The 21,832-nt window shown below is 39.4% G+C and overlaps 1 protein-coding gene across 1 annotated transcript in view; it reads right to left on the bottom strand.

Annotated features, from left to right (window-relative positions):
• Positions 1-814: 814 nt before the first annotated feature.
• fbxl4 (F-box and leucine-rich repeat protein 4) overlaps positions 815-21,832 on the bottom strand; it is a 134,001-nt gene continuing 112,983 nt past the window's right edge. Inside the window, exon 9 of the mRNA XM_072554869.1 lies at positions 815-1,908. Within this exon, the coding sequence (XP_072410970.1) occupies positions 1,889-1,908 (20 nt within the window). The 3' untranslated portion in view covers positions 815-1,888. The remainder of the gene's footprint in view (positions 1,909-21,832) is intronic.

Below are 21,832 nucleotides of genomic sequence, written 5' to 3'. Positions count from 1 at the left end.
TAGAAGCTGTCTTAAAAGGTTCAGATGGTTCTGTAGATCAGGCGGTCAATCTTCTATTACTCTATTGCAGCCGTGCGTGCAATGTTACCGCTACACTGTCCAGTGATAGCTCACATGATATTTGTCAATGTTTCTCCATACACCCGAGTGACTTGTTGCCCAAACTGTACCAAATACAATAATACCGGCGGATGTTGTCTGATAGAAAACGCGTGATTTTAGTACCAAAAAAGTGAGAAGTAAGCATTCAAAGGGTTAACCAAATATTATTTTGAGTTAGCGACCTTGTTGCTCACAGCATAGATTTGCTGCTCCTGCATGTGTCTGGAAATAACCCAGTGCTTTATTGGAAAGCATACCTCTCCATTAAAACTCAGCGACGTTGTTCTATTTAGTCAGGGACGCAACTTCTCAGTGCAGTAAGAAATAATACAGGCCAATGTATCTTTGATTCTGTATTTTGAAAGTTATTCTAAGGACCATAAATTACCGTGCTTCAAATGGATAATATATAATGCTAGCTTATGAGTAGCTAATGGATACCTGGAAATCATGTTTTAGAGGCATAGTTATACTTGTCACTGATCTATGCACTTTAAAAAGATAATATATCTTCTCCTATTAACGAATAAGACATTTCCTATGTTCAGTCCCAGATCATCAATGCGATTATTACCATCGCGCAATAAAACAATAGGAAACGGCCTTTGCCTAATGAATGTGGTTCAAACGTCATTTCCAACAGCGACGCCGGTCTTTGTCATTACAATGTAAATAATATAATGTCATGAAAGTTCGTAACATCTACCCCAGTTTAGGAATGTTCATCGTCGCAGGCTTTTTTTTTGTTCGCTGTACTTTGTTGTACCACAGCAACTTGACGGCTCAATCCTTTATTGTCAATAGTATTTCTTTTATTGGACATGCAGATATACAATTTATAATATCGGAAGCAGCAATTAAATGCTATTTACTTGAGAGTTTCTGCGGGCTGTTTGGTTAGTCATTGGTACTCGTGGGCTGGACAGTTACACTTCACTGACGTTGTGTAGCTGCAATTTGAAATTAAGTTTAATACTGAACGAAATTCATCCTAGGAATAGTAATTGTGGGTATGTTTACGTGCTTGTGTGGGAAAAATTGGGCGAGTTTAAAACATGAACAGGAAAAAAAAAGCCAAATTATACGGTTGATGTCTTTTTGTAAAAGAAATATACTTCGAATATGTACTTCATAGAAAATATAGTTAAGCATTGTCAAATCCAGAACTTGTAAGGTTGTTGAAATAACTGAAGGAAATACCTCGGCTATACTTCCCTTCATACCAGTTTTGTGCTTTTAGAAATGTAGCCACTGGTTTGATGTTGCTTTTTAAAAAGCCAGTCACATAAAAAATGGAGGATAGTAGCCAGTTCCAGTCGGAACATGAAAGAGACTGGCTACATGTAAGGTGGGAAAGTTTCTTGCTGCACCATGAATTATGATTTGGGCTTCTTTTGTACTCCTGCCCCCAAAGCAATGGAGGCAGGAACTGTGCGGAAACGCAATCAATTATTAATCCATTTACAAAATCTTTGACGATCGTAGAATTGGGATCAGAGTTTGTTGCTATTTCGTAAGTGTGGAATTAACACACAGCCAGGTAATGCATTCGTTACATACCATGCGTTTTCTTAGTATCAACGCATCTTGCGATCGCTAAAATGCTGTAAAATATTATCAGCAACATATTTTATCTTCCGTTATATCAATTAGTTGTCACTACCAGGTCATTTCGAGGGGAAAACAATTCAAGGCAAACCTAAATTATTGTGAAGTGTGCACATTTACATTGTTGTCAAAACTAACTCGTTTTTTTGATCGACAAACAATTCCATATTTCCGTCAATCAGCATTGGTAAACACTACCTAAAAGCAAAACAGAATAAAACATTTATTAATATAAAACTTCAACATTCCACATAAATTAAACTAAATAGATAAATATTCTATATAAATGCTGGCAACTCGTGAAAAAGTCTTTTTGGTGCCCGAAACATCTTGGAAAGTTTTTTTTGTTTAGTCTGATTAGATTAGGTTCTCTACAGTATGGAAAGTCTCTGGCCGTCACCTTGTAAACCAACAGAATCATACTAATTTTGTATATTTCAGTCAGTTCAGGAAATTTAATGCAACAGATTTGAGGAAATAAATGTAAATTTCATATTTCGGCACAGTTTGTACACCATCAAAAATAAGACTACTAGTGTAGCATTGCTGTCAGCCACATTGTTGCACGTTTACTAACAATACTGGTAACTTTCTGGAAACATGCAGGCAAGTGCACATTAAGTTGGCATAGATAGGATATTTTGTCAGTTACGTACAATTTTTCTGTGGCTTCAATGGAGACATTCACTTTAAAGGAAATTTGATTTGAATAGTTTCCAGCAGACACATTTCCAAACCTCTTAACAGACATACACAAATATGAAGTGTTTTGAAAGTTCGTGTGTCTTCTCTATAAGCTGTCTGCTCACCAGGCTGAGTGAACATGATACAATGGCGCGGCCTATCGGTAAGAATGGGCAATTACTGCTTCCAAAGGTTGCCGAAACCCGTAGTTTCCTTTATGCCAATACAATTCTACCAGGAAATAATGCTTTCGTGACATTTTATGCCACTACATCATTTTAGATTTTGCAGCGAAAAGAAAAGAAGATTAAACAAAATTGTTAAAAAAAGTTATGGTAACCCGAGCTTTACTTGTACAAACAAAATATCGAGGGTTGCTAAATCCTTTACTGATTGTTCCAATCGGAGTGAATGCTCTCTGATCAATCATTGATCAGTCCATCGAAAAGAGGAGGGCGGTTGTTTCTTGAGTGCTCTATACGACAAGCAAGTTTGCATGCTGGCCAGTTTAAGGTAAGTGTCAGTTGTCTGCAGACCATCCTGCAGTGTTCACTGTTAATCAAACAAATATTGTTGTATTGCGGTCAATAATTGTTAGTTCCGGTGGAGTGGAAACACGTCCGGTAATGAACATTGCACTAGTTCCACTGACGTGGAATTGAATCCGCACACAAACCTTATGTTTCCCATTGTATATAAAACATAATATTGCCTGACGCTGCAATATTATCAATGTTTGAGTTAAACATCCCAGGACAGTCGCAAATGTCGTTCTTTTGAAAGTTTGTTGTTCGTGCGTGTCATATAAGGCAGAACGACGTCAGGTTAGCCAGTAAATAAATCGCAGGAGAGGGACTTCGTTTCCAAGTTCTTCCAAATCGGAACACGGTCTCGGGGCGTTCTGGCTTTCAGAGTGGACTGTGTGGGACTGACAGCAGAGAGGCTGGTGAACCGGCTTACAAGTTGCAGCTGCTGGAGAACGCTATTGTGTGGACAGATCTAACGTGTACACCGTTTGGACATGCTATTTGAATGAGGGGGGGAAAAGCATATGTTTTCATTTTTGAAGAATATGACGAGTTGCTATAATCATTCTAACCGTCTGTTTTTTTTTTCGCTTCGCCTAGTTCACACTACTTTCAAATCTTACAGTTTACGCCAAATGAGTGGGAGCCCAATTCGATCCATGAACATTAGTTTACATGATGTCCAGCTTTTCTTCACCAGTAAAAGCAACTTCTGTTTTACTAGAAACAGCTGCCTCCTTCTAGGTTGGCAAATGAGAAACGGTGACATTGATAGCGCTGCTCCAATCGACGGGGTCAGCGTGAAAACAATCAAGGGCAGAACAGTACGTTAACTTTGGGAATTAGCCCCCGACTTCAAACTCCCAAATCGAATTTGAACTTTGAAAATGTTTGCACGTTGCGATACTGTCATTTGTGTTGTACAGCCTTGATTGCCGCTCGCTGCAATATTTATAGATAATTTCGATCACGAATACATTTCTCTGTACTAGGTTTTAATATTTCCCGCAGTCCCCTTTCGGGGTAATTACAAAACGTAGTCACCAAACCCCAAATTGTTGGACGTGTAAATCGGTGGAACATCTGTCTTGGGGATTGAGTCTTTTTAAAAAATATATATACGAATGAGTTAAATTGTACTCATTAAAGGATAAGGAGAAATCCGAAATGGCTGTTCATTTAATGTAGAAAGAGCAAACTGGAGTCTCATTCACAAACTGTCCCGTAACCTTTTGCAGACGAGCAAGGACAGTAAAGCACAGCGGAACCCATCGCCAATAGGGTGAGGTTTACAGCGAAAGCAAGTCAATCCAAATATTGCACCTACAGCTAATGCCTGTTGAAGTAAATATTGTGAATGAGGGAAGTTTAGAAAATAAATCTCAAAATATAGTTTTTATCCACTTGAATATTCGCAGTTAGTAACTGGCATTGAGACATTTGACAATCTGTATACACAAATGCCTAAAGTTATCACTGACAGGCTGAAAATCAGATGTAAAGAACATTCATCTCTGCCTAAAGTCACGACTTCTTTTTTCCTTAAATGGATCGGTGACTTTATGCCAACGAATAATCTCGACTCCTTTCAAAAAGTGCTTCACTGTTGCAAAACACTTTGGGACATCCTGGTGGGCAAAAACATTATCAAGGCGCACACTTCCTTCACAGTATTGAGAGCGTGGTCTCAGTAACCTGTCCACGCCAATGTTGCGGAAAGCTGCTGCAGTTTTCTGCTGAATTTGTCTATTTCGATCCCGGCATGGACTATCAAAGAATGTCCAGGTCTGAAATCCTCACACAAAGGAAGTTCAGCCTGAGGAAACACCGGCAGTAAAATTGTTTCAGTCACATGTCCCCCACTCTCCCATCAGGTTGCTTAATGAATCATCAACACAAAACCATATAAGGACAAAATAGAGGTTCTATTTTAAAAAAATACAAATAAAGAAAATAAAAGAATCCAAGAACACAGCTTCACATACATGCTGTTGCCAGCAATGTGAGAACATCTTACACGCAACGAATCCTGAATGATACAAAGTTAAAAATCACACAACACCAGGTTATTGTCCAACAGGTTTATTTGGAAGCACTAGCTTTTGCTATAAATTCTGTATCTTATGGTCCTATTCCACAACTACCTGATGAAGGAGCAGCGCTTCAAAAACTAGTGCTTCCAAGTAATCCTGTTGGACTGTAACCTGGCATTGTGCGATTTCTAAGTTTGTACACCCCAGTCCAACACCGGCATCTCCGAATCATCACTTTCAATTAGCTATTGTTTCGCATCAGGAAAACTCTGAGAAGGTATAAACTTCCGATTGCGAAACTTTTGTTAGTGATTCGCAAAGTTCAGGCTTCCAGAACTTTGGAGATCAAGGAGATGAGAGGAAACATGTTACTTTGACAGTGAGATCCCGTACACTCGCTGTGGGTACATTTATTTAAGCTCAGGGATACACTGTAGCGCAAGCAAACATTTTCCCAGCAAGGGATGGCAATATACCCGAATGTTAGCATATTATTTAAATAAATGTAACATGAAGCTGTAACACAGTGCAGCACAGTATATCTGCTGGAAAACACTAAATGTCCAGTTTGCATGTTTAGGTGTCTCTTGATTGTTCAATAGGCCGCTGTAGAAGACACAGACGCACCGACCAATGTAAACTTCTCCTCCTTCAGCTTTGCGCTGACATTTCTGCAAATATTGAATCGTTGCAATCTGATTCCACCGACCGACCTCAAAGCCGAGCAGTTTCTTTAATAATTTAGTAAAGGTTTTGATTTACCAAACTAATTTAAAGCGATATATCAAATTTTCAGTTTGCACCATTTGTAAAATAGATAAAAAAACTAAACTGTCAGAAAGTTGTAAGGCTAAAAGTTCATTCAGAAATAACCCAGAACAACAACATTCAGAGTAAGCCCTCTCCCTACCCCCAAAAGGACACCTCGAACATTTCAATTCAAATTCTACCCTAAACGTTTCAGGTATAAATCGATAATAACATTTCCACCCAAGAAATAATGTAAATTACAATCACAAGTCAAAATGTCAATACTTTACCATCAGCAATGAATAATGCAAACTAGACACCCTTGGATCTGACATACATGAAATTGATACCTGTTCCAGTTTAAGATTATTTTTTTTGTGTGGGGAGGGGGAGATGGGAGATGGTGGTGGTAGCCCCACGCTGTGAGAATTCCTCCCTTTGGGGAATAAATGCACCAAGTAGGGTTTTGGATAAATCGACATGAAATGGGATGCGGACATAAAAAAGTGACAAGACTGCAACCCAGTTCTAAATGTAAACTGAAACCATTCGATTTTTAGTTTAATAATTAGGAAGCAATACTTTGCAATACACGGTCGTCTTCTATAAATTGATAAGAACTCTACTGTTTGTCTAAAACTTTAAACAGACTTATCTGAACACGACCAATTGTTGTACTCTTTTAGGCAAATGCACCAGGTTAGTTTATATCGTTTATTTAAATATTCTATTAAAATACGTGGAGTTAACATATCATATGCAACCATATGTGGAGACACTTTTCAGATTTAACAGATCCTCATGTTAAAGCAGTCCGAGGGTGCGCCTAACAGACGTGCTGCACAGCACCGATATATTTCTTCAGATTAATATGTAAAGGTGAGGAAGGTACTAGATATTCCAGCAATTTAGTTTTAACTCGATGGCTGTCTGCTGTCTATATTACTTGCAATGTATATAAATACTTGTAGAAAACAAACAAAAACTGACAAGAGGTTGGACTCAACAGTTGATTGAATAGAAACAAAAGGAGATCAAGGGTTAATTTCAGTGAAAAGATAATTCATTTTCACTCTTAGTTCTTGGTTCTCATTTGAAGAAGTGGAATATGTCAAATTCCAACTAATCAAACAGTAATGCATTCTGCACTCCCAATGATCAGTGATTGTTTTAGTAGAAGAAAGACCTCTCTGCCTTTAAATTAAGGATAGGTCTTGACCCCAAACTGTAGGTAGTCAAAGACACCAGCTTCTTCTCTCTACTGGTTCAAAACAATGAAATAGGTCTCTTCATTCTTCAGTCAGATCACATTCATTGGAACAAGAAAGGAATTACTATTTTTTGAGAAGGCAACCTTCCACTGGGAAGTTAATTTCACTTTCTCCAGGGTAATTAGGGATAGGCAATTTAAAAAAGAAAGTCTGCAGTTTACCAGTCTGCTCTTGCCAGTTAACAGTTGGCTGGGGGGAGGTCACATGTGATCCATCTCGCCTTGTTGGGAATGTCAAAGTACAGATAAAACAATACTAATATTTCAAAAGGGGTGAGCAATGTAAGGTTCCAAAATCCCAAAAGCCTGTATTCCATCTACAAGAGTCGAATCAGGAGGTGTTGGAATACGCTCCACTTGACTGATAAGTACAATTGCAACAACACTCAATTAGCTCTATATCATCCAGGATAAAGCAGACCCCTTGATCAACACTCCCCTTACTAACTTAAACAATAACTTATAGCACATCCTATCTGCATAATTAATTATCTACAGGTTTCACTGCAGCAATTCACCAGGATTTCTTTGGTGCTTATCACCAAAGCATTTCAGCCTCTCCTATCTACAGTGCAATGGTAGTCGATGCATTGTAATCACTGTACATCCAAGATCCCCACCAACTCAGACACTCTGATTCTTCTGAATAATTCAGCATTCTTTTGTGCTTTCTGGATCTTGGAACAACTTTATTTGAGTGCTTTCACCACATGGACTACAATGATTAAAGAAGAAGATAACCACCATCATTATCTTACAGTAACTGGATGTGAACATAAAACATCAGGTTTGTCAATGATGCCAACAACCCAATACCTTTTTTAAAACGGCTCACTGTGAGTTGGGAATAATCAGAACTCTGAGTCAAAATGAAGTACATTAAAATTAAAGAACCACCAAATATTTGACAGGAGGTATTAAATTCTAAGGGAGGCAGTGATGTTGTGATATTGCCACTGGACTCATAATCCAGAGACTGCGGGCTAATGTTCTATGGATACAGCGGGTTTGAATCCCACATGGCTAATGATGAAATTTGAATCAATGAAAATTTGATATTAAAAACTTATCTTTTAGTAGCTGGCCATGTAATGATTATCATAGAGTCATAGAGTCATTGAGATGTACAGCATGGAAACAAACCCTTCAGTCCAACTTGTCTTGCTGACCAGATATCCCAACCCAATCTAGTCCCACCTGCCAGTACCCAGCCCATATCCCTTCCTATTCATATGCCTATTCAGATGCCTTTTAAATGTTGTAATTGCACAGCCTCCACCATTTCCTCTGGTAGCTCATTCCATACACATATCACCCTCTGTGTGAGAAAGTTGACCCTTAGGTCACTCTCCCCTCTCACCCTAAACCTATGCCCTCTAGTTCTGGACTCCCCCCCACCCCAGGGAAAAGACTTTGTCTATTTATCCTATCCATGCCTCTCATGATTTTATAAACCTCCATAAGGTCACCCCTCAGCCTTTGTTTTCCCTGTATTGGCAGATGCTGAGGGGTGACCTTATCGAGGTTTATAAGTGAATTGTTGTAAATTCCCATCTCTGATTCGGAAATGTTCTTCAGGGAAGGACATCTATAATCTTTACCTGGTCTGGCCTACATGTAATTACAGGCTCACATCAATATGGTTGACTCTTACCTGTTATTTGAAATGGCCCTAACAAGCCAGTCAGTTCATTAGGCATTCAGAGATGAGCAATAAATGTTGGTCCAGTCAGCAACACCCACATCCCCTGCATGAACAAAAATATCATGTGATCGAGTATGGACAAGAGAGTTCTTATGAAACAGGTCGATACAAGTTTGATGGCAACAGTTTGCTTAGAACTCATGTACAGTATCAGAGTATTTTATGTTTTGAAGTGTCCTAGGAGAGATCTATAGCAGTCCTCCACCACCAAATCCTAGCCACCCGACGAGTGGAGGAAGAACACCTCATCTTCCACTTTGGGACCCTCCAACCACACGGAATCAATGTCAATATCACCAGTTTCCTCATCTCCCCTCCTTCCACCTTATCCCAGATCCAACCGCCCAACTTGGCACCACCCTCTTGCACTATCCGAACTGTCCATTGTCCTTCCCACCTATCTGCTCCACCCTCCAATCTATCACCATCACCATCACCCCCCTTCATCTACCTAGTTCATTCCTAGCTACCTTCGCCTCAGCTCTCCTTCCTATTTATCTCTCAGCTCCTTTGGGCCCCTCCCCACATTTCTTATGAGGGCTTATGCCCGAAATGTCAGCTCCCCTGCTCATCGGATGCTGCCTGATTGGCTGTGCCTTTCCAGCGTCACACATTTTGACTCTAGTTTAAAACAGCAATCAAGTATTTGGTAATATATAATTACTACATCAGTGTGAGAATGAATATCTGAGGAAAATAGGCAGCTTATTATAGTTTACATGGAGGGCAGAGAAGGATAAGTGAAGAGAGGTGAGGAAAAGCAAGCAGGGCAACACTTCTTGAAGATCTCCCCCATCTACTATCATGTTTTGGGACTCCTATCCCAAACCCGACCCCTATCTGTTGTTTGCAATTTTTACAAACAACTTGGATGTAGGCATAGATGGGTGGGTTAGTAAGTTTGTAGATGATACTAAAGTCGGTGGAGTAGTGGACAGTGTGGAAGAATGCTGCAGGTTGCAGGGAGACTTGGAAAAACTGCAGAATTGGGCTGAAAGGTGGCAAATGGAGTTCAATGCAGGTAAATGGGAGGTGATTCACTTTGGAAAGAATAACAGGAAGGCAGAATACTGGGTCAATGGAAAGATACTTGGTACTGTGGATGTGCAGAGGGATATTGGTGTCCTGTACATAGATCGCTGAAAGTTGCCAACCAGGTTGATAGTGCTGTTAAAAAGGCATACGGTGTGTTAGGTTTTATTGGTAGAGGGACTGAGTTTGGGAGCTGTAACGTCATGCTGCAATTGTATGAAACGCTAGTGCAGCCTCACTTGGAGTATTGTGTGCAATTCTGGTTGTCCCATTACAGAAAGGATGTGGAAGCATTGGAAAAGGTGCAGAGGAGATTTACCAGGATGTTGCCTGGTCTGGAGCGAAGGTCTGATGAGGAAAGGCTGAGAGACTTGGGTCTTGTTCTCATTGGAGAGAAGAAGGCTAAGAGGGGATTTAATAGAGACATACAAGGTGACCAGAAGATTAGATAGGGTGGACAGTGAAAGTCTTTTTCTGAGGATGATGACATCTGCTCACAAATGGGGGCATAGCTGCAAATTGAAGGGTGATAGATTTAAAATAGATGTCAGAGGGAGGTTCTTTAGTCAGAGAGTGGTATGGGCATGGAACGCCCTGCCTGCCAATGTAGTCAACTCAGCCACATTAGGGGCATTTAAACAGTCCTTGGATAAGCATATGAATGATGATGTAATAATTAGATTAGATTAGATTACTTACAGTGTGGAAACAGGCCCTTCGGCCCAACAAGTCCACACCGCCCCGCCGAAGCGTAACCCACTCATACCCCTACATCTACATTTACCCCTTACCTAACACTACGGGCAATTTAGCATGGCCAATTCACCTGACCTGCACATCTTTGGACTGTGGGAGGAAACCGGAGCACCCGGAGAAAACCCACGCAGACACGGGGAGAACGTGCAAACTCCACACAGTCAGTCGCCTGAGGCGGGAATTGAACCCGGGTCTCCGGCGCTGTGAGGCAGCAGTGCTAACTACTGTGCCACCGTGCCGCCCACTAATGTAAGGTTAGTTCACAGGTCGGCGCAACATCAAGAGCCGAATGGCCTGTTCTGTGCTGTCCTATGTTCAATGTTCTATGCACTACATAAAGAGAGGGAAAAATAGAGAATCTTTCAAAGCTGAGGCATTACCTAGTCCAGCCTTAGAATAAACCCAAGGATCAATCATGAATAACAAGATTAACCCAGTCTATTGCATTTCTATTTGGAATACACAATAAATAGGATACTTTTAGCAACTAAATATTTTTTGACTTAGAGTCATAGAGATATACAGCACAGAAACAAACTCTTTGGTCCAACTCAGCCATGCTAACCAGATATCCTAGATAAATCTAGTCCCATTTGGCAGCACTTGGCTCATATCCCACCAAACCCTTCTTATCCATATAAACATCCAAATGTCTTTTAAATGTTGTAATTACCCTAGCCTCCACCACTTCCTCTTGCAGCCCATTCCATAAACACACCACCCTCTGTGTGAACAAGTTGCCTCTCAGGTCCCTTTTAAATGTTTCCCCTCTCACCTTAAAACTCTATACCCTCTAGTTTTGGACTCCCTCACCCCAGGGAAAATACTTTGTCTATTTATTCTATCCATACCCCTCTTGATTTCATAAATGTCGATAAGGTTATCCCTCAGCCTCCGACACTCCAGAGAAAATAGCTCAAGTCTATTCAGCCTCTTGCTATGGCTCAAACTCTCCAACCCTGGCAACATGCTTGTAAATCTCTTCTGAATCTTTCAAGTTTCACAACATCCTTCCATTTAGCAGGGAGACAAGCATTGCATGCAGTATTCCAATAAAGACTGAACAAATGTTCTGCACAGCCACAACATGACCTCTCAACTCCCATACTCAATGCACTGACCAATAAAGGCAAGCATACCAAATGCCTTCTTCAATATCCTATCTACCTGTGACTCCACTTTCAAGGAACTGTGAACCTGCACTCCAAGGTCTCTTTGTTCAGCAACACTCCCCATACCTTTAAGTGTATGGAAAGAATACATTCTGCATCTTGATTGATCCACCTCTTATAATTCCTGCTTTCATACACAATTTGATCAAACTTGGATAACCTGCAAATTTCAAAGAAATGCAAAGCAACAATAAACAGGTTAATTAATATTCCATTTTGGAACCTAATGAGAATTAGACAGGAAGAACAAACACATAATACAATTGAGTGCAATGAAGATAAGATTGAGTGGACTCAATCTCCAATAGTTTTAAACCCAAGTTCAGAATACATTCAAGATTTCAGTGCACGACAAATCCAAGATTAACAGCACCAATCACTGAAGACTCTAACAATCTGGGAGGGTTTGTGGAAAATCCTCAAATCTGGCTGCCCAGAGAAATGCATCACCATTCTTCACCTACTTCTTGAAGACCTGCGAGTCAATTGATCCGCCATACATCAATATGAGTGCAAACAGGATCGTATCATCAAACCATTGCTTTTCTCCACCTTCCTTGCCACAACACTCCACCCCATCTCTATGAAGCTCCCCATCAGAGTGAGCTAACCAACAGACTAAGCAGGAAGCAGAAACTTTTGGTGCCTCCAGACCAAAACCAAGATTAGGCAGCATCAGAGGAGCAGGAGAGTCAATGTTGAAGGGCTTATGCCCGAAACATCGACCCTCCTGCTCCTCGAATGCTTCCTGATCTGCTGTGCTTTTCCAGCGCCACCCTTTTTGACTCTGATTCACCAGCACCTGCAGTCCTCACTTTCTTCCAGAACCAAGGTTACCCAGCTTTTGTCATCGAGCTGCAGTATGTAGTGAACACTGACATGTACATGCATTTGGAGGTCGACATACAAATCATCGTCAATGCATTCATTGAGCAGTATGAGGGAATGCTCCTCAGACTAAACATTTTGAAAACAAAGTTTCTCTACCAGCTCACTCTTGCAATGAAACACTGTCACTGACTATTAAAATCCATGATGAGCCCCTGGACAACAAGGATCATTTTGCATACCTCAGGAGCTTCTGCTTTATGTGAGCAGACATTGACAATAAAATCCAACATCAAATCTAATCCATCAGTGCAGCCTTTGGATGCCTGAGGAAGAAAATGTTCAAAGTCTGAGACCCCAGACCCAGCATCAACCTCATGACCTGCAGAGCAGCCATGTTCCCCACCCTCCTGCGCACATCAGAAATATGGACTATGTACAGCGGATACCTCAGATCCCTCGATAGGTATCACCAGCTCTGCCTTCCCCAAATCCTATATATGCACTGGTAAGATAAGCTTGCCAAAATGAGCATCCTCTCCCAGGCCAGTATCTTCAGTATTGAGGTACTGGCCATGCACAACAAGCTGTGATGGGTGGGCCACATTGTCTGCATGTTTGACAAAGTGTCCCTAAACAAGTTCTCTATTCTGAGTTCTGCAACAGTAAGCGATCATAAAAAGGGCAGAGGAAACACCACTGGGACACCCTGAAAGACTCCCTAAGCAAATGCAACATCCCCATTGACACATGAGAACCACTTGCACTAGAATACACAAACTGGAAAAGGAGCACTGCAAAGATGCCAAACACTTTGAGCGTTACCAAATGGAGGCCAAGCACAGGTTGCAGAAAGGGCACATATATCTGCCTCCTCAAACACCACACACCTAACCTTTGGCTGATAAGTCTGTGGCACTAGGATTGGACTATTCAGCCACCACAGAACCTATGCCCCATCCTGTCCCTGCTCCCCCACCAACCCCTACAGTAGAAGCAAATCATATTTGACCCTAAGGGACTGCCAGAGAAAAAAAGATTTATGTGGATGTCAATTCTACTGCACCTTCTCAAACTTTGAACTATAATCTCAAGTGAACAAGGCAATTACACTTGTATGTGGGTACAATGAAGAATTGTCCAATATCTCTTTCACAGGCACTTGTTGGTTAAGAATATGACAGTTGTAGCCCAAATATTTCCTCATTCATCAAATGTGAACTGAAACAAGCATGCTCAGAAAGTAAAGTAAGAGCACAGCCACAAAATAAACTTGCTGTCCTTAAGGAATCTATGCAGAAAAGTCAAACACTGCCCAGGTACTTACATGGACGGCTTAAATGAAGAAAACAATATTTTGTCTGTCCAATTTGTAAAATAATGTCACAATTGTTAAGAAAATACTTGATTCATGGGAAAGTGAAGGATTGGATTCAGCCAACTTCTAACAAATGAGTCATTCATGAAAACACCACATTAGATGACTTATCAAAACATTGAAGGATAAATATTAAGGTTGTTCCATTAGGAAAAGCAATTGTACAAAATGCTTCATTTGGTTTTTTTGATAATACACAAGGTGGGATAAGGCTCAAATCTAATGTGGTCTCAAAACCCTAAGGAACAGTAAATTTAAATTTTGAGTTGGTGTTGAGAGTGCATGTTGAATTTTCATCGAGAGTATGTATGTTCTGTTTCGAGAGTATGATGCTGGAAAAGCTCAGCAAGTCAGGCAGCATCCGAGGAACAGGGGAATCGACATTTCAGGCATAAGCCCTTCATCCTGATGGGCTTATGCCTGAAACATCGATTCTCCTGCTCCTCGTATGCTGCCTGACCTGCCGTGCTTTTCCAACACCATACTCTTGACTCTGATCTCCAGTCCTGCAGTCCTGACTTTCTCCCTGTATATATTCTTTGCAAGTTGAACAATCAAGTAACAGTGCAGGTGACTGGAAAGGCTAACTTATCTCAACAAACGTTAGACTTGCTAAAGGTCAGTCTGATCACACACCAATAATTACTTTTGAAATATATTTTTTCCAGACTAAATTCCGAACAAAATTCAGGAAAAATGATTTAAGAGCATTACAAACATATACAGGTACAGCCATTCTTTGTTTATTGTGTGTATGGTGCTGCCAAGAATGGGATGCTAACAAAATCATGCCCAAATTTAAAAACAAGCTCCTCATAAGAAAATATGTAACATGAATTGGGTTACATTCCTGATGTGTATTTTTTTAGATCTATTCTTATTAACATGTAATGAAAATTGTTTTATCAACATTTAAAGTATTGGAACTATTTAAAGCAATGGAAGATTGCTTGAATGAGACTGTAGAAGACTCGTCACTATTGGAATCAATGAAAGTAACTGATGGAACTAATGGCGGAAGAGCTGATGGAGAATGGCATTATGCCTGATTGTTGACATTACTTAAAAAGTGGTCCATTGTAAACTGCTTATCAAACTTCTGACTTTGCTTGTATCTGTAAATAGTAATATTCAATAACTTTATCCACTTAATGGTAAGCATCAAAGATTTACCATGGGATAACCAGGAAGTAAACACTATTAGCAACATAAATTATTCAGGTGCTCGGAATCAACGAGTTATGTTGAAGCAAGAATACTTTGTTTGCATTTCTAGTTGAATCATCCAAAGCATATCACATTGCTTCACAGCGCCAAGGACCCAGGTTTGATACCAACTTCGAGTAACTGTCTGTGTGGAGTTTGCACGCGCTCTCCATGCCTACATGTGTTTCCTCTGGGTGTTCTGGTTCTTCCCATAGTCGAAGGATGTGCAGATTTGGTGGATTGGCCATGCCAGAAATTCACCTGTAGCATCCAAGGATGTATAAGTTAGCTGTGGTTAAAAAAAAACAATTAAGAGTCTGGGGATGTGTTAGGGGGTGCTCTTCAAAGGGTGGTGCAGACCAGAGGGTCAAATGGTCTCTTTCTGCACTATAGAGATCCTCTGTTTTAATTATTTGATGAAACAACAATTCAGGCTGGAGACTTAATTTGAAGGTTAGTTTGTTTATTTTATCTCAGTGTCATCGTTGAAAGAAGAGATAGTTCAGTTATTGGAGTCATAAAGGAATGACATGTAGAAGATTTACTCTCGCTTGCATCTGATGGAAAAGATGAACAGTTGTCCTGGTGGAGTATTGTGGCAGATACCAACCAGAATTCGTCCTTAAACATAGTCATAGAATCATATAGTACAGAAACAGACCTGTTGGTCCAAACAGTTCGTGCCAAACATAATACCAAACTAAACTAGTCCTGCCTGCCTGCTCTTGGCCCATATCCTCCAAACCTCTCCTATTCATGTATTTATCTAAGTATCTTTCAAACATGGTAACTGTACCTGCATCCACCACTTCCTCAGCAAGTTCATTTCACATGTGAATCACCATCTGTGTAAAGAAAATTGCCTTCAAATCTTTTTGAAAAATCTGTTCTCTCATCTTAAAAATATGCCCCTTAGTTTTTAAATCCCCCATCTTAGGAAAAGGACACCTACCCTTAACCCTATCAATATCTCTCATGATTTTATAGACCTCTACAAGGTCACCTCTCAACCTTCTATACTCCAGTGAAAATGTTCCGGCCTATCAAGCCTTTCTTTACAACTCAAACCTTCCATACCTGGCAACGTCCTGGTAAATCTCTTCTGAAACCTCTATAGCTTAATAATATCACTTATATAAAAGGGCAATCAGAACTGGACATAAATTACCAACATAACTTACCAACTCCTAAACTCAACATCCCCAAAGGATTGTAACAAGTTACAACACCATCTACACTGACTGATGCCTCTCAAAGGCAGCTAATATCATTAAAGATGCCTCCCACCCGGGTTATAATCTTTTCCAACCTCTTCCATCAGGCATAGGATGCAAAAGCTTAAACACACGTACCAACAGTTTCAAGGACAGCTTCTTCCCAGCTGTTACTAGACTTCTGAATGGAACTCTCAAATTTCAAACCTAATGTTGATCTTGCTTTTTGTGCACCTTCTTTGGAGCCATAACTTTGTATTCCTCACTCTGTTCACCCTATGATCTTTGTACATTATGATCTACTTGTACTGCACACAAAACAAAACTTTTCACTGTAAGTAAGTACATGTGACAATAATAAATCAAACCAAATTATAAATTCAATGAACTAACATGTTTTCTGGCAGAAAGTACCATTAGAATCCTGCTGAATCAGACATATCAGCCCTATTCATTATCAGTTTTCTGTGCTTTGATAGTGTTGGTGAAATATTACTGATGGTATTCAAAATTGCTTTGTTGTAGGTGTGAAAGAAGATTTCTTGAATATTCAATAATGATCTGATTAGTGACCTGCCTAATGCATCTGACACTAAAACTTTAATCTATACCTTTGTTCTCCAAGTTTAATTATTCTAATACTATTGTGGCGAGCCCTAACTTTTAGTACTTGTAAACTCGGTCAGTTGAAATGCTACTGCCTGTGTATTAACTTGCTCACTGTCCATCTTTGCTCATTGATGTAACCTGGTTTCTGATTAAGCAAAGCTGTAACTTTAAAACTCTCCATCTTGTTTTGAAATTGCTCCTTGCTGTCACCTCTCACTCTTATGTATTCTCTTCTAGCCCTTAAACCATCAAAATCTAGCTTCTTGAGAATCCTAAGCTAAAATCTGTCAACACTGGTAGCTGTGCTTTCTATAGCTTGGCCTCAACTTTGGAATTTCTTCCTAAACCTGTTTCTCTCTTTCCTCTTTTAGGATACTTCATAAACTTACCTCTTTGACCAATCTCTTTGGATGATATTTTCTAATGTCTTGTTATGTGCTTCATTATCAGATATTGTATTATAATATTCCTGTTTGGGCCCTAGGGTGGGCAGCATGGTGGCTCAGTGGTTAGCACTACTGCATCACAACACCAGGGTGTCAGGTTCGATTCCAGCCCTGTGTGGAGTTTGCACATTCTCCCTGTGTCTGCGTGGGTTTCCTCTGCGTGCTCCAGTTTCCTCCCACAGTCTAAAGATGTGCAGGTCAGGTGAATTGGCCATGATAAATTGCCCCTAGTGTTAGGTACATTTGTCAGAGAGAGATGGGTCTGGGTGAGTTACTTTTCAGAGGGTTGGTTGGGCTGAAGGAACTGTTTCCACACTGTAGGGAATCTAATCTAATTATTTAATTTAGCTAAAGGTATTATAAGGCAGGTCACTAGACTTGAACTGTTAACTTTGTTTTCTCTCCACAGATGCTACCAGACTTACTAAGTTTCTCCAGCAATTCCTGTTTTTATTTGAAGTTTTTAGTTATTTATGAGAACTGATACTATTTGCCATGATTCTTAAGTGAGTAAGTCTGCCCAAACAATACTCTAATTATAAAATCAGAGCCAAGTGATTTTATACCACAGGGATACTAAAGTTATAGTGTAAGAAGATTATAAATCCAGTGTCATGGCCTACCCTGATTCCTTAACATGGCATGTGAGACTCAGTTAAGTAGTGGCCTCAATGTCAGGTGGGATTAAAATGCAGTGGGAATCTAATGGATCTCAAATTCCTTTTAAAAACCATTTAGATATCATGCTAGGTTTATGCTTTGTGCAGTGTCAAGCATCTTTCTCTGGAAGTCTTTCCTCTTTGAACTTAGGTTGAGTTGTGCCTTCACTTTAAGTTTAGCATCAGCATTATTCAGAAATTGTTTTGCATTATTGCTGAACCTGGAGTATAAATTACACAATTTAATGACACCTCGATGAAATGCAGCATGGAGAAATACATTGCCAATATATTTATTTCGATAAAATCTTAAACCAAGCCCTGTCTGTCTGATGAAACAGTTCACATGGATGCTAACTTTAAATTGATTTGTTGCATGTGTAATATTTTGACATGTTTTGGAAGAAGTGTTCAGGCATTTTCTTTTTTTCCCAAAATTATGTTCCAAACAAATAGAATGCATATGATCACCAAAATAAATCTGATTACTATTATTTTGTCAAATATTAAATTCACATCAATTAGTCTTCATTTATAACAAAATATAACAAAAATGACCAATTCATATTGGCTAGAGACAGCATGTGATTTTATTTTGTTTATAATAATTACAACATTTTATTCATTTCCCCTCGCATCTAGACTTTATTACAATTATGTTCTTTGCAAGTGGGTTACAAGTTGCTCTCCGCAGTTTGATCTCAGTGATAGAAAGCATTCTTTCTCCCTACAACACACATATACAACTCTGAAGTTAACGGTTATTAAATTTGACTGGGTGCTCTTGAAATACAAATGGAGATAATTATATCTATTTATTTTGGGGCAAAACACTGTTCCATTTAAAAGCTTTAAAAAAACAAAACCTTTGGGAAATATACATACTGTAGGAAACAGCAAAATGCCACTTCCCATGTGACAGTTTAGATTAATTTGCATCTGCAGGAACATTAACAGCCTCCATCAGAATTTTCCATCTACAGATTTGAGTTTAACTCTTAGCTCTCCCTTTTCTTGGCAGTGGGCAGTACAGAATGTCATAAGGCAAAGTGGATTCCATGTTGTCCCAATTTATTCAAAAACTTAGCTTCCAAACCTACATGTTTTCTCAGTAAGATAATGTTGTGTATTTGTTTTTCTGTTGCTGTTTTGACGTCCACCTCTCCATGGTGAACTGCTATTTAGATATATTTTTGGCTTTGCTACTCAGATAATTGTATTTTCTAATCATGTGGCTCCTAATACTAAATACCCAGAATTCAACAGGCAGTTTTGCCAATGTATTGACGGCACTGGATAACTTCTGAATAGTTTACTTAAATGTTAAGTGTTGTCTCACTGGCATTCAGCTGACTGGTTTGGTTAGCATATGCATTGAAATAGCTGAAGATATCTCCTGCAAGGCATCAACTGGTTATTTTGTACATACATTGAAGCTACAGGAGCTTATTTTATTTAAATGAGCCTTGGCCAGTGACCAGTTAAGGTGCAATTTAATTTGAGGTTACAATAAATGGACTCAAAACAGGAGAATTAACTGTCCAGATAGGGCTTAGAAATTATGTTGGAAATAATATATTTGGATTTTCAGAAGGCACTTGATAAGGTACCACATATTAAGCTACTTAATAAGATAATAGTCCATGGTGTTGGAGGTAGTATGTTAGTATGGATAGAGGATTGAAAAATTAATAGAAGATAGAGAGTTGGGATCAGAGGACGTTTTCAGGATGGCAACCTGTAATTAGTGAAGTGCTAACATGTGTTAATGACTTGGATGAGGAAGGTTAATGTACTATAGCCAAGTTTGTTGATGACACAAAAATAAGTGGGAAGGCAAGTGCTGAGGATGACACAAAGAGTCGGCAGAGGGATACAGTCAAGTTAAGTGAATAACCAAAAACTTAACAGGTAGAATATAATAAAATGTGAAAAAAAAGCAAAGTTAAGCATTTGGCAGGAAGAATAGATGACTTGAATAGCAGTTAAATTGCAAAATACTGCAGAAAGATATGGAAAATATGGATTTGAGACTACTGATGCATGATTCACAAAAATATAGCATCGAAGTTCATTGAGTGGGTAATAGGAAGGCAAGTCGGATGGTAGCCTTTATTTCAAAGAGAATGGTGTATAAATATTGGGAGGTTTTATTAAAATTATGCAAGGCACTAATCATACCACAGCTAGAATACTGTGAGTAGGTTTGAGCCCCTTGTCTAAGGAAATATATACTGGAAATGAAGGCAGATTAGAAAAGGTTGACTAGGCTTATGCCAGGAATGGCAAAACGGTTTGGCAGGAGAAATTAAACCTATACTCATTGAAAAATGGAAGAATGAGAGGCAACTTTATTGAAACATAGAAGATGCTTAGGGGACTTGAAATGGTTGATGCAGAAAGATTGTTTCCCTGTATGGGTGTGTACAAGGGCAGAGGGCATAACCTCAAAATGAAGGTCTCATATTTACAGTAGAGGTGAGGTGGAATTTCTTTTCTCAGAGGGTTGTGAATCTGTGGAATTCTTTACCACAGAGTGCAGGATTATAAAGTGTATTCAAGCCTGAGAGAGTTTTAATCAGTAATCAACGGTTATGAGGTAATGGTAGGAGAGTGAAAAGTTGAAGATTATCAGATCAGCCATGATCTATTTGAATGATCAGCAGACTTGATGAACTGAATAGCCTACTCCAACTCCTATGTCTTATAAGTGATTGAGGAAACAAATCAATTAACACAGGATATACAAAAGGCCAAGAAGTTACTACTCATTCCTTAAATTGAGGTTTTAAGAGAGCAAAGTAGAAGAGCTAATATGAAAACAGAGTGTGCTGCAAACACCCAGCAGACCTGGCAACATCTGGGGAGAGAAAGAAAAATGGAGTTAATGGATTGAATTTAATGCCCACCACCATGGACAAGCTTGGTGGTGAGGGGCATTTAATTGAGCAGGTAGTTGCAGTACCAGCAGCATCCACCAGCCCTGGGTAGCTTTCCATACATCTGAACTGCTGCCAGTAGTTAAACGTCACAACATAGAGGGCAGAATAAGCATACCCATATTCAATCACATTATACCCATTCTACTTTTCAGCAGCAAACAACTCAACTTGGTCCCTCTTGATTGTGCCATTGCCTTTCAAGAGCAGATCTCTTAGTCTCGATCCTTACCTATTTTCTGTAGCATGACAACTGATATTGTTTTAAGATCTTATCCAATTCTCTTCTGATAGCCCCAATTAAATTTACTTTCATCATAAACTCTGAACAATACATTTCAAAATGCCTTTCCATTTACTGTACAAGACTCACCTCAAATTGCCTTTAGTTCATTTGCTTTCACCTTATATCAGTGTCCGCTGGCTTGTGACCCTTTCTGTCAGAGATTTTCCTTTTTTCCTTTCATGCAATTTGGTCGCTTATTTTTTTGAACATCTCTACCAAAGTTCCTCTCAACCTTTTCTTCAAAGACAATTCCAGATTCTCCAAATTTTTCACATAAATGAAGTCCCTCATCCCAGGAATCTGGTAAATTCTTTCTGAATACTAAAGACTTCATGTCTTTCCTGAAGTCTGGTGCCCAGAATTGTCCTCCAGTTGAGGATAAACCAGTTACTTATAAAAACATATTACGTTTTTCTTACTTGTGTACTCTATGGCCCTGTTTACAGAGCCCAGGAGTCTAATATTTCCTACCTACTCATACAATCTGCCCTACCCATTTTTTACATTCCTGCAATCACTTCAGAATTACAGCCTTCAACGTTGCATTGCCTCTTTGCTCTTCCTGTTAAACTGTATTACAATTCTCTGCACAAATTTTCATCAACCACATATTAACACATTTAATCAT

Source organism: Chiloscyllium punctatum, chromosome 3, assembly GCF_047496795.1.
Source record: "Chiloscyllium punctatum isolate Juve2018m chromosome 3, sChiPun1.3, whole genome shotgun sequence".
Lineage (NCBI taxonomy): Eukaryota > Metazoa > Chordata > Chondrichthyes > Orectolobiformes > Hemiscylliidae > Chiloscyllium > Chiloscyllium punctatum.
The sequence above is the reverse complement of the archived record's forward strand: the minus strand, read 5'-3'. Positions and strand labels throughout refer to the sequence as shown.